A 14,617-nucleotide genomic window follows, 5' to 3' on the forward strand; every position below is an offset into this window, starting at 1 on the left:
ACACATCTGGAGGATTAACATTAGCTAATTACAGATAAATGTGGGTGGCTTCCAGCAAAGCTTCTCACTCGGACACAGACACAAATATGGCATCTAGCAGCAGTTAGATTAAAGTATTGAATGCAGCTGGACTTCTAGTATAAAAGCATTCATATTCCAGACATAGTTCTGCCCTTTTGCAATGTAATTCAAAACAACTTACCAAATATTATAAATGGATTTGCTTTACTCAATGGATGTTGCCTGGTAATATACATTGAAAGCAAAACCTGAAATGAGAAAACTCCCTTCAGGGTTGATACTCACCTTAGTAAAGTGAAGGCTCTGGATGGCATAGCGAGACCCGCCCATGTAGTCAGTTATTCAGGATACTTCTTTTTACTGCATAAGAAACCCTTCCTATAGCTGTATATTGCAGCACATTGTATGTAACCCTGCTCTCCCAGTGATGATTAGCCTAGCCTGATTAGATATGCGAAATTCTCAACCCCAGAGCATTCTGGGAGACCAGTCATTATTTTGTACTGGCTTCGGGATTCTCCGAAATAAACAGTCCACACAGGTGTGTCTGCTAATGCTAGTATCTCCTGTGATACATTTCAGATATTAACCACTTCAGGACCACAGGCTTACACCCCCCTAGTGACCAGGCCATTTTTCACAATACAGGGCTATGCAGCTTTGTCAGCATGCTGCACAGCCCTACAACTAAGCACACAAATGAATCTAACCTCCTTTTCTTGTCCTTAATAGTACACTTTTTAGGAGATCTCTGATCGCTGCTGCGATCTCGTGTGTTTTTTTTTATAAACAAAAAAAGGAAGAGAGAGGCTTTTCCCTTCTTCCTCCCTCTCTCCCCCCTTTGTCCTCCTAATTCGCCATAGGACAGCAATCGGCTCTCTTCAACCCCTCTCAAAGGCATCAACCTATGAGAGACCACGCACCAGGAGCCGCTCTAATGGATAGCCGAGTGTCCCACGTACAGTGCTGCAGGAGATCGCTGTTGAAATGTAAGCAAAGTGCATTTCTTTCCCCTTTCAGCTGAAAACAGCCTGCTAGCCGCAATCGCGGAGCTCCATGAACTGGCAGGGAACGATCGCGCATGCACACACGCATTCCCTGGAAAACTGCAGCTCCAGGCCTTGACGTCAATAGGCGTTAAGCAGTCCTGGGGCTGCCGCCGCGTTCATGTCCATTGGCGTGATGCGGTCGTTAGGTAGTTAAATCAGGGAGAGCAAAGATTTTACAATGGACAAACACTGACTAAATAATTTATAAATGAATATTGTACAAAAAGAAGCAATTTTATTTACAACTACTTTTTGAATCACAATACGATCAATTAAACCAGAAAGCCCTTGCATCAACTGTCTAATCAAAATCACAATGAGGGTTTTGTATCCACGATCGATACAGAAATCAACATAAACAAATGTAATTGATGTGGTTTCCATGTAAACCATCATAAAGTGATCAATCTTAAATTAATCGTATGAGAAATGTATGAACTGCAACTTTACTGATCATTTTACACTTGCCAAAAAAGAACCAGTATTGCCGATCTATCTCTTAATCAAATTAACCCTTAATATTTATGTGATGTATCAATCGCAAGAGTTGAAAGAGGAATTGTACCGAAAAAAGTAATGGGGTAAAAAAGAAATCAATACACTACTAAGTGAGAAGTTAAAAAATAGAAGCAAGATCAAGAAAGGATTGATATTCGCCATGTAATTTGTTCATGTTGTTTGAACCACAATGAGCCAGCACATCATCATCTTTACTACTGGCAGACATGTGAAAAACTAGACATCACCAACTGCCATTATTTATAACCACACCCACTAACAATGCAATAGGCTAAAAGGTTGCTTTTTATAGATAGTATCAGGGATGGGCTTTGGAGTATTGAACTACTTGAATTCAAAAGAGGTGTGACCACGGGAGACAGGGGGCTACTTCAGGCTTGAAGGAGGCAGAGGGGTAGAGAGTCACGCAACGCGTCCCATAGGTCGCGTGCGAGTGGAGTGAGACGCATAGAAGCTGATGGACTTCTGGGTAAGTAACCCCCTCCCCCTGTCTCTCATGGTCACACCTGAGGCAATCAAGCCTCATTGTAATTTCGAATTTGAGTAGTTCAATACTCGAAAGGCCATCCCTGGATAGTATACATATGCACAGAGGGAGATACTGGTTGCTTAGCAGTCGGAAACAAACTTTATTTCCCACAATGCAACAAGGTTCACAGAAAGGAAACCATCATGACATTATACTGAGGGTTTGGGATTAACCACTATATCAGCCACACAGACCCCCTCCCACCGCCCGATCATTTATTCCTGAACAGGTAAAGATTTCTTATAGGAAAGAGGTTATCAGCTAGTGATTGGGATGAAGTTTAATCCTGGGTTAAAGTTCCTTTTTAAAATTCTCTACCATCTATGATCAATTCAACGTGTAATTCAGCAAAAAAAAAAATGTAGTGTGTGGCTACCTTTACATTTATCCTAGGTTGAATGTATAGGTAGCCAAATGCTTTAGAAGGCTACATACACTTGGTTGTGTAGTTTAGTTAGGACATCGCCTGTAAGCAACATTCCATTAATACAGCTGCAAAAACAATTACAAAACAGTGCTGCAGACTAGCGTTGGTGTTTGAATTTGGCATATTGAATTCAGAACAACCAAATACTGCCAAACAGGTCACTTCAGCACCATTTCCGTACCAAAGAAGCGGACAGGGTTAGAGGCAATTCACTTGCTTGTGCTTCATGTTCCAAAGCCGGAAGGAGGAAGTATGGAGTACCATGAAGCCCAAGTAAATGAACTGCCCCTGACCCTGTCCGCTTCTTCGTTACTGAAATGGTACTGTTCAGCAGTATTCTAGTGTTCTGATTTTAATATGCCGAATTCAAGCACCAACACTACTGCAGACAATACTACAAGAACTTAAAAATGAGGTCAATTAATAAATCACAACTTAGAGACACTGAAGTGAAAAAAAATTATGATATAATGAATTGTATGTGTAGTACGGATAATTACTAGAACATTAGTAACAAACCAAAAAAAATCCTCATATTTTTATTTTCAGATATAGATATATATATAAAGATTTTTATATAAAGATTTATATATATATATATATATATATATATATATATATATATATATATATATATATATATATATATATATATATATATATATATATATATGTATATATAGTTAAATATATATATATATATATATATATATACATATACATATATATGTATATATATAGATAGATAAATATATATATATATATTTTTTTTTTTTTAATAACATTGCATCATTCTCTAATATTTGCAGTTTACACACTCCTGAGCATTCTAAATTATTTTTACAGAGCAGGCCAGTGAACTATTGACCTGTCTTCTGAAGAGAAAAATAAGATACAATGACTGACAGTTGAGATAACAATCTACAGAAGACAGAGCACTCTGTGACTTTGAAAGTCGTGGAGCTCAATGGCTCTTTTGCATATATAACTGGAGTTTCTTAACTCTTTCTGTACTGGAAACAATATTAGACTTTTGTCTCTGCTCCTAATGCTTTATTTCTTAGCTGTACGACACATACAAATCATATCATATTTTTTTTCGCTTCATTGTCTCTTTAAGTAAATGGTGGTAGGGAATTATATATACTGCTTGTGATGAACCAAGGATTGTTTACAGTTAGTATTGCAAACTTAACTGAAGAGTTACTGAATAGCATCAGAGAGCGTTCAAGTGACCATGAAACATTGAGGCCAGTTTCACAACGGCAACCAGCGTTTTCATTGCGGTGCGATCGGTTGGTTGCATTGCACCGCTAAAAACAAGCTTTGTAGATACCTGCATTAATAAGCGTTAATGCAATTCTTGGCAGCAAAACACACCATAAGTGAGGCTTCTCTTCTGCTCATTTCCTGTGGCGGAAATAGATTTTACAAGCAATTTTTCTGTTGCAAAGCCAGATTAAATTGGCGTCCACAAATGCGCACTGCAACACTAATGCAAAAAAGTTTAAAATATCTGGGGCACCATTGACTTACATGACTTCCGGGCAATGTCCGTTACTGCAGATGCTGTGCCATAACGTGCTGATGACCTAGCGTCAGATCGGATGCCTCCACCACATCCGGTCTGAAATGTCCCATAAACTTTCATTGCTTTAGCATCACCCTGCATTAAAAAATGGGTAACGCAATGCAATGAAAATGCACCAGTGTGAAAGGGGCCTGAAAGTAAAACTCATTGTTCTATTCAATAGTCCCTATTTACGCGTCCTGATTAGGAGAATACTATACAAGCAGCACCCAGGTGCACAGAATGCATCTTATTATGGAAGGCCGGGGGAAGATCGTGAACTGTTATGGATATTATGACACGTCTTGCTGACAGTGAAGTGTTATAATCATAAACACAACATTCCCCTGAAAGGGACAATGTGTACACTAAAGCTGTATTTTGTAAAGTCTCATTTCCATGAACAAAGGCAGTGTCTTCAGAATGAGCGCACTTGCTGGCAAAAACAGAACCATTTTTCTTGCAGAGTGGTGCCTTTTAAGTTTCCATTTGGATAAAAGAGATTCAGTTTGATCAGTTTATGCTGCACTCAGCCAAATAGTTTCCACCATCTGAAAAACAGCATTAGCACTTGTACAGGTCGCCGATGCCAAGCCCCTAGTGGCATGTTTCTTACTTTACTGGACAAGTTGTACAAATTCCAGTCTGTTTGTGGAGTGTGCAATAACAATATTTAAAAATAATCTGTTATTTTTTTCACAGTTATTAAGCTACAATGAAGAGAACCTTTTAATGATGCATTTTGTTCCGGAATTAAGAAGTCATTTAATTCGATTGGATGTAAACACTTTTCAATAGAAGCATATGGACTTTCGCAAGACCGCAACTGGATTTTACCCTATGTAACAAAGTTGGCACTATTTTTTCTTTGTATCACATCTCGATTGTTTGCTCTGTGTATGGTTAACATGGTGTTCTGGTAGGGAGCACTTGCTGATGACAAAAGCACAGGCACGCAAATAAACCAACCACCATACAAAAATGGAAAATTATAACTCGACAAAACTAGGTCACAGCAATGTGCAGTTGTAGTATTAGACAGACTTGTACACAAAAATGATGCTATATAAAAATATAATAAAAGAAATAAGCAAGAATATATTTTATATTAAATGAACATGGTTTGGATAATGTGAATAGCACTTTAAAAAGGGCCAGTAACCTTACCGTAATATGTTAGGCGTATGCAGAGGTTCTCCTGATACCACTTGCAAATGTATGTTAAAATATGCAAATCTTATGGCACATGTCACCGCATTTGTGATTATTTACGATTATTTATGACAATCTATCAAGCTGAGCAAACCATTCTATGTTATTAGTCATTTTTGGCTTACGAGATCCAGCCTCAATAACCAGTAAGTCAACCGTGGAAAGTCTACTCCAAGCTTGAATCCAATAACCTTTAGCTACATAGACATGTGCAGAGGTTATAAAGAATGTTTACTATAAATCGGATTTTGATTCAAACTTACTGGCCCTTTAAATCCTATAAGTCTTCTATAAAGAGAGAATTGTATTTAGTTAATTTTGTGGCTTGAATGAATGGTGAGAGGGTTAAACCATGCCAAGTGCCTCCAATCCATCATTAGTCCAATTAAAATGAAAGGCTGCTTACATACTAGGTATCAGAAGAGCACATTCATTATGCAGACGAGAGCCTTTACTATGCTATTTAACCAAGACTTAAAAAGGAACTTTAGCGAAAAGTGGGAAAAAAATAAATCAATACATTGCAAAGTGAGAAGTTAAAAAATAGAGGAGAGATCAAGAAATGATTGCTATTCACCATGTAATTTGTTCATATTGTTTGATCCACAATGAGCCTGCACGTCATCATCTTTACTACTGGTAGACATAAAAAAACTAGACAGCACCAACTGCTATTATCTATAACCACACCCTCTAACAATGCAATAGGCTAAAAGGCTGTTTCTTTATAGATATGCATATGCACAGAGGGAGATGCTGGTTGCTTGGCAGTTGGAAACAGCTGTTATTTCCCACAATGCAACAAAGCTCACAGACGGGAAACTGTCAGGACCTAGGTCCTGACATCACACTGTGGGAGAGGTTTTACCACAATATCAGCCATACAGACTCCCTTGATTATCTATTCAAGAAAATGTAAAGATTTCTCATTGAAAAAGATGTATCGGATACTGATTGGGATGAAGTTCAATCCTTGGTTACAGTTCCTCTTTAAGTCTGAAAATAACTTAAAGGTCCATTATTGTAACAGCGTAAACATCTGTTGTATGCATTGCACTATATGCTGTATGCTTAATATAAGCTTTGGAGGTGAAGGTACAGAGCTAAATAGATTCGGCTTCCTTTGCTACTATATACTTTTATGGGCAAGCACTTTAAACGAACCACAAAACATACATTGGTGTAAACTTGCAGGGAGTTCACATCCTCGAATACTGAGCAAAGGGGGCGTGAGCTGAGCTGTTGCCTGTAAATCAAGCAAGGTCTTTGAACAGAGTAAAACATCACTGATCATTTCCTTTTAAAAGCCTATTTTGTCATTATAGTGCATTGTTCCCAAATGCTACTATGAAATCAGTAAGGTTAGTGAATGTGGCTCTTGGTTAACTTACTGATAGACTCTAAGCTAGGCACATACAGTCTCCAACATGATTTTCGTTCCTGTAATACATAAGAAGCTTATGTACTGATGTGGAGTTCATGAATATCTCCAATGTCTGTGTCTGCTATCTGTGGACCTGAAAACGTGTCATGGCAGTGCAGGCTCAAATACATCTAAAAAACCTGCCAATTCTGTATTTGAATACAAGCAGATTATGTGGGCCTTGACACAATGATTATGGGGAACTCTAATGGTAAATTTTGTTAACTGGCCAATATTTTAAATGCTTGCTCACGCTGTTGTCCATAACATCACAACCCATTCTGATGAAGCAAAGCTGCACAAATATAGACAATAATGAATATCCCCTAAGAACTTACACAGCCATCACTTGGTTTACAGATACAGGCACAAAACAAGGTTACAAACAAATACAGGGCAGCAAATTGGGATATTCTATTGTTCAGCTAACCTCTGCAAAGTGAAATGTGATTGGATGTCATAAATCGCCACACTTAAAGTCAATGGGAACCTGATTGCTAAAGAAAAAAAACAGACACTCACCTAAGGAGAGGGAAGGCTCTGGGTCCCCTCGTTGCGGTGGCAGCTCCTCCGTTCAAATCCCCCCGCCGTGGGGACTCTGGAAGTCTTCCGGAGCCTAGTCCTCCCGAAGACAGGCGGCTCCATACTGTGCATGCGCGAGAGATGATGCTCTAGCACTCGGGCTCCTGAAGACTTCTGTAGCATCCTTTCGGCAGCGGGGACAGCAGCATTTAATCAAATTGGTTGAATGTTGTTACGGGCAAGCGAGCACTGTAATGGGGACCAGGAGAAGAGAGGGAATGCTGATTAGGACCCAGAGCCCCCCCCCCCCCCCTCCTTAGGCAAGTATCTGACTTTTTTTCACAGGGTTCCCATTGACTTTAAGGCTAGGTTCCCACTGGAGCCAGATCTCCAAAAACCAGTGGAAGCGGACAGTGTAGTGTATGCTCCATTGGTGAGCTGTAGTCCGGGGTTTGAGCCTGTAGTAAATGTGTTACTGCCATAGGCTTCTATGGGAAATGCATCTGTTGGGTGCGAAAAATCATGCAGGTCCCAAATGTGCATGCCGCTTACCACAATAGATCTGTTGGAGACTAACAAGTGTGAAAAGATCCTATTTATAACATAAGATCCATTGCCTGTCAGTTTTCTATTGTGGTAAAATGAAAAACATTTTTTTTTTCACCTGTTCTATTTCCTGGCAGGTGAAGGAGGTAAAATATGAAACAGCCATTTACAGATGACTGATGGAGTTAGGATTAGGATAAGCTCACAGTATGTGTGTTGTGCAATGTTCGCAATACAACACCGGCATAATGCGATGCACATTCTGCATGTTCTGATGTGCACTTTATTTTCAAAGCATGAAGAATTGCTCTGTAACATGCACATCATTGCAAAAACACTGTAGAAAGTGTGTTTGGATAATGTGACCTGTTACAATGCAGAGATGTAAATATGCCCATACAATTGTTTGGACAGACAGTGCGTTCACATGCGGCAACTAGGGATGATCAGAGATGCAAATTCTTCTGTGTTGATGCAAATTGTTATGAAAATGAATGCAGTTTGAAAATGGACCAATTCATTTAAACCCAGGTTTAAACTGATTGGTCCTTTTTCAAGCTGCATATATTTGCATAAACTCGTAAGAATTTGCATTTCTTTGATCATCGCTAGTGGCAACACAGTGAAGTAACGCACATAGTGTAAGCGCACCCATATGAACCCACATGGAACTGGCCAATATCAGTTTGAGGTGATTCCAAGTTGGTGCGGAAGGGGAGACTGGTTAGAATTAGATTTTTTTTTTTCCATACTGTTTGCGAACTGAGCCCCGTATTTTATATTCTCCCAACTGGAGCCAAATACACAATTTTTTTATTTTGAAATTATAGTGTCAGTATTGATGATAATGATTCGTCCATTTCCTGACTTCTGCTATTATTGCATATTTCTCACATTCGTTGTATTCTGCTTTTGAAACAAGACTTGAGGCTACCCAAATACTTATTTTTTTTAACTTCAGTTAAGAAAATAAATTATCCAACACTCATATCACATATGTGGGTAAAAAAAAAAAATGGCCACCTGAAGCTTCACAACTGATTGACCATCCTTCACAAGTGATAACTGGAACCAGATGTTTTCTGCTTATCAGTCAGTAGGCTTGGAAAATCTGCACTTTTTTTAAATAAAAATGTGTTTTAGATTTTAGGCCAATTTTACATCTATTTGTGTCGCAGTGGGGATATGCTGCTCCTGTCACATCCCAACACAACACAAAAAAAGACAAACATCTGACCCTGCGGCATTTAGCGCTGATAGGGTCATATGCACAGTGCCGTTTCCGGCTCAGTGACTTACTGGGATTCCGTCGGTCCGCGCATGCATGCCGTGATGAACCGCCCTTCGTCGTTTATACTTACTGAGTCGCCCATAGACTTCCATTACCCCAAGCACCGTGCATTCGGTGTGGAGCTTGCAGTAACGTGTTCTACCCCTTGTGTTGCATTCCGGACTTCTAGTGCACCACAAAAGACCACAATAAGTGTAAAAGTCTCCATAGACTTTAATTGCTTTTGCAGCCTCTTGCGGCAGAATAGGGTAACGCTATGCTTGTGTAAAAGGGAAGGGTTACCTTTAGACAGCAGCATTTATTGTTTAGCTATTCTTCCACAAATCCAATACTTTATTTCCCAATCTTTTATTCTATATTATGGATGAGTTATGATCAATACTGGTGTTACTTGGAGTGGAGCGTCCTGCAGATCTCTCTTTTCCAACTTCTAGAATGAGTTGCAGCAACACTTAAGGCGAAAGTGGCTGTGACTGCGGTTTGGAGTCTTAGGGCGTTGCACATTGCCCCCTTCTACCCCACATTCCTTCCTGATTCTCCTTTGACCACGATATAGTGTCCTTCTGGAAACAGACATCATCTCTTCTTCACTCTCATTATGAGTTTTAATATGTTGAGGGTTTCAGAACAAGTCAACTGAAGTCAAACCTGGCTTTGCTCAGTCAACTGAATCTATTAATCAATTAAATTTGGGCAACTGCTTGATTGAGGGAATAATTACTTTCTCATATCGCTGATATAAAAAGTAATTACCAAATACCGTTAGTGAAGTATAAAATGTAATAACTTATTTGCTTACTTAGTCTAATTTGTCTAATGTTAAACTGTTAAAGAATCAGAAACCATTCAGTGTGAATATTTGCAATAATACTGGGAACGGGCAAGTATTTAGAGAAAATTACAGATTTTATAGAAGAGTCACTGTAACCAAATACGTGCAGAGAACACGAATGAGGGACAAAGGGCAGCTTCTCTAAGAAAACTCATAGCTGACCTGTCTAAACCTGTTGTGACTTACAGTACTTATGCAGACTAAGAATTTTTTTTTGCACCACTTCAATGAATAAATTGACTTGTCTGATTGTCTGTTTTCAGGTTGTCAGCATAATATTAAACAGACACATCAACTTGCTAGACTGAATGACACCCTTACATTTTCATGTTATTCCATGGTAATAAGAATAAAAATAAGCTGTCAATCCCGAACCAGGACAAAAATGGCCGTGTTCATATCATAATAATCACCAAAGACATTCAATTTCATATTCCACAATAAAAAAAAAACCTATTGTTCATGAAACTACGGGTGAAATTTGAAAATGTTTTAGATTGTGCAAAAATCCATTAATTTCAGTAATACAACTTAAAAGGTGAAACTAATGCAAAAGTAGGGGCCTAACAAGAGGGGAGCAGCGCCTGGGGCCCAGAGATGTAGGAGGCCCTAACTACTAACCTTCCCTTTCTTCAGATCAGGTGTTTTTGTGGCTACACATTATGGGTGTGAAGATCCTGATGGCCACACTTGTTTTATAAGCCTTGTAAGATGGTGCCCCATGCTGAGGATCACCAAGAAGAGACAAAAGAAAGGGTGGTAAACATTAAGGGGCACCATTAAAGTTTTGCTGGGGGGCACCATTATTTGTAGTTACGTCCTGATGCGAAGAGAGACATTCCAATCCATTGTTTGTTATAATTTTGATGATTATGGCTTACAGCTTATGAGAACCCCAAAATCGAAATCTCAGACCATTAGAATATTGCAAAAATGTTCAATATTCTAGACTCAAAGTGTCAGAATCTAATCAGCAAATTAATCCAAAACACCTGCAAAGAGTTCCTATTACATAGATTAGTTTCACCGTTTGAGTTGAATTACTGAAATAAATGGAATTGTACACAATATTCTATTTTTTCGAGGTTCACCTGTATTTCACAAAGTTGGAAGGTGAAGCAGTGATAAAATTTCAACCTGAAGTTGTGTCATCTAAGCAATATCAATATTATAATGGATGAGACACGTAATGGTCACTATTTTCCATTAAACTGTAATAAAAGGTGCTGAATTGTAACTTGAATTAAATCCGTAGAAGCCTATGCTACTTAAACAGTGAGCTTTATACAGTATGTTTGTATGCATTAGATTCTGTGAAATACAATTTGGCTTTATTTTTTTTTCTTCTTTGGCTTAAACATCTGATATTCAAAAAGTGTCTAATTTATAACACTGGCTATATGCTTATACTGACCATTTCTTTATTGTACTTTCATATTTCTGTATGGCTTGTCTTTAGTACAACTGCAAACTCTTGTAAAATGACTTGAATAAAATATTTCAAGTTTTTCATGTCTGGTCAGGTCGATTCTGTTAAAAACAAGTTTGAAAAAGCAGCTAATAAAGCTTTTAAAATCTTGCATTCCAAGTAGCAATCTGTCGTTTATGTGGGCACAAGCCAGGCAGGAACTAGACTTAGGAAAACCAATTGTTAGCCCCTGACGAAGCAGTTATAAAGCGAAACGCCTGTCAGGCTGTGACTAGGAATGATCAATGAGATGCACATTTTTCTGAATATATGCAAATTTTTAAGCAAATGAATGAATTTTGGAAACTGACCAATGAATTTAAACCCAGGTTTAAATTAATTGGTCAATTTTCAAGCTGCATATATTTGCATAAATTTGCATCAACTCGGAAACATTTGTATACCGGCAATCATCCCTAGCTGTGGCACCTCTCCTTCTTTCCTATCCCCCGCTACATATTATAAATACTGAATTTCACAGACCTGAATGTCCAGCTACTTCTTTTCGTTATACAGCTGAATCCTCACTGTGAGCACAGGTCTAATTACCAGTCCTAGGAGTACCCTGCTTGATATTCTAGTGCCAGCTCTTTTGTCTCCTTGGATAAATGGAAAACAACTGGTTCTCAGTAGAAAACAGAAACCCTAAGGATAAATGGAGGATAAATGTGACAACCAAAGAACCTCAATAATAAAATCTTGAGCACCATCAGCTTAATCAGCAGAAAGTTAAAATAACAACATACCCTTATGAGCACTTTACCAGGAACAACTGTGCTTTTGCTTGCTCACACATTATCTAAGCAGCTAATCATGTGGCAGCAGTCCAGTGCATAAAATCAAATACAAACAGGTCAGTAGTTTCAGTTTAAGTATCAAAATGGGGAAAATGTGATCTCAGTTATTTTGACATTTGCATGTCTGGTAGACAAGATGGTTTGGTTTGGCTGATTTCCCTATAACAGCTGGTTCTGGAACTCTTAAGGCTCAAACCCACTAGCAGCCTTTTCTAAGTGCTTGTGATTTGAAAAGCTCTTGCAACTGGCCGCAGCCCACCTCAGCCTGCGAGAGTCCGTGGTTTTCGGCAGGCAGAGCAGGGTTACAGGAAGATGGCGTTCGGCAGGAGTTGTGAAAATGATCGGGGGAGCTGCGTGCCAGGAGAGGAGTCTTCTGCAGGTGAGTAATTGCTTTTTAAAAAAAAACAAAAAACAAACAAACAAACAGGTGCAGCACCAGGGCTATTAGGAGAACAAATGGGAAGGGAGGAGCTCTGCTTAGGAGTATTTCCTGGTGAAACGCTGAACACATTACAATTATTTTCTGGTGAAACATTGCTGCATCACAATTATTTTCAGGTGAAACATTGTTGCATTACGAATTTTTTCTGGTGACATGCTGCCGCATTAGGATTATTTTCATCATTATGTTCACCATCGCTTACCCACTATCTTCATAGCACCAATCCCTTCCCTTGGACTTACACTGCCCCTTATGTGTATGTATTAATTTCCCCCACCCTTGGATTGTAAGCATATTTGGCAGAGCCCTTATTCTGTGTGCTCTTCTCTGCCACTACATGGCCTTCCTGTGAACGCCCTGAGACTCCAAACCACAACTAACCGGCATGCATGAAGGATAACGGGACTTTGATTTGGGCAGTTTTGGAGCCTTTAAAATACTTATTGAGCCTCCAGCGATGTTTAGCAGCCTTCCTGCTTCACCTAGTGGGCTACTAGCAGCTTCCAGCGTCAATGCACGCAAGTCAGCGTGTCACATGACCTGATGCAGGTCAGGTGACACTCCAGCTTCCGTGCACGGAGGAAACCAAAAGCCGCTAGAAACTCACTAGGTGCAAGAGGAAGGCTGCTAAACATAGCTGGAGGCATGGTATGCATTCAGAGCAGGGGGTTTGTGCTTTTTCAGCTAGTTGCTCAAGCAACCGGAAAGCACATGTATCCGGCATCAGGCGATCTCGCTGGTGCCGGATACTAGGGACTCTGCTGTATACAGTAGAATAAACAAGGTTTGTGGAATAAACTAGGTTTGTGCAGTCAGATGCTTTTGTCTGTCCAGCATTGGATTCCAATAGATCTGCATGTTTGTTAAGTCTTTGTTGTCTCTCTATGACCTCCCCTGAGGGCTCCTGGCGTAGATCCTATTGTTATGGTAAGTGGAAGGCCAGGTCCTAATGTATTCCAAGAACTTTTTGAACCACTAGTGAGGCTCGAGCATGGGAGGCGGAGACCTGAGGCTTTCAGTGTTGAGATGTAGTTTTGTCAAATATGTGTGTCCTCCTCTTTATAAAGAATAAAAGCCTTGCTGAGGATCACCTACGAAGAGATAGACTAGTCCAAAACGTTATTTTTGTCAGATTTCTACTACCTACTGTAAGTGGCAGCATTATAGGAGAAAAGTAAATTATGGCTCATTTAGTACATTGTACTATTATTCAAACACGACCCTTTTGGGGTATTTTTGGTTCATGTTACCCTTAAAAAGAATACAATATGAATTGTATCACTCTATAATACAGCTTCATCTTGGATGTATCGGTACACAACAAAAGGTGAGAGACAATCAGTCTGGGAAGTTCAGGAAATGCACTAGAAGGGATCAGTTTAAAGCTTCTCTCATTGGAGTGTTCATTGCTTTTACAATGCCACATGTGTTTGTAGGTGTGTGTCCTGGCTCTAATGTAAAAAACTGTGTACTGGCTTAAAATGAACCTTAAGTCAGAAAAAAAAATATAAAAGTTTTACTCACCTGGGGCTTCTACCAGCCCCCTGCAGCAGTCCTGTGCCCTTGCAGCCACTCACTAATCCTCTGGTCCCCCGCTGCCAGCTAGTTTTGTTTTTGCCGACAGGCCCGTCAGGACTGGCCACGTGTAGCTTTTTTCGCATTCCCGACTGCAATTAGCGCTATTGCGGGCCACAACGCGTACAAAAATACGCGTTGCTGCATATCTATGCGTTCGTAATGCAGCAATGCGTATTTTTGTACGCGTTGCGGCCCGCAATAGCACTAATTACAGTCGGTAATGCGGAAAAAGCTACGCGTGGCCAGTCCTGACGGGCCTGTCGGCAAAAACAAAACTAGCTGGCAGCGGGGGACCAGAGGATTAGTGAGTGGCTGCGAGGGCACAGGACTGCTGCAGGGGGCTGGTCGAAGCCCCAGGTGAGTAAAACTCTTTTTTTTTCTGGCTTAAGTG

At 39.7% G+C, this 14,617-nt stretch overlaps 1 protein-coding gene across 5 annotated transcripts in view; it reads left to right on the forward strand.

Moving 5' to 3' along the window:
- The window catches only part of LOX (lysyl oxidase), a 165,881-nt gene extending 154,391 nt beyond the window's left edge, over window positions 1-11,490 (forward strand). For all 5 annotated transcript variants that reach the window (XM_068247027.1, XM_068247010.1, XM_068247007.1 and 2 more), the window contains one exon: window positions 4,818-11,490. In XM_068247027.1, coding sequence (XP_068103128.1) covers window positions 4,818-4,824 — 7 coding nt within the window. In that variant the 3' untranslated portion in view covers window positions 4,825-11,490. The remainder of the gene's footprint in view (window positions 1-4,817) is intronic.
- The last annotated feature ends 3,127 nt before the right edge of the window (window positions 11,491-14,617 follow it).

This window comes from Hyperolius riggenbachi, chromosome 1, assembly GCF_040937935.1.
Source record: "Hyperolius riggenbachi isolate aHypRig1 chromosome 1, aHypRig1.pri, whole genome shotgun sequence".
NCBI lineage: Eukaryota > Metazoa > Chordata > Amphibia > Anura > Hyperoliidae > Hyperolius > Hyperolius riggenbachi.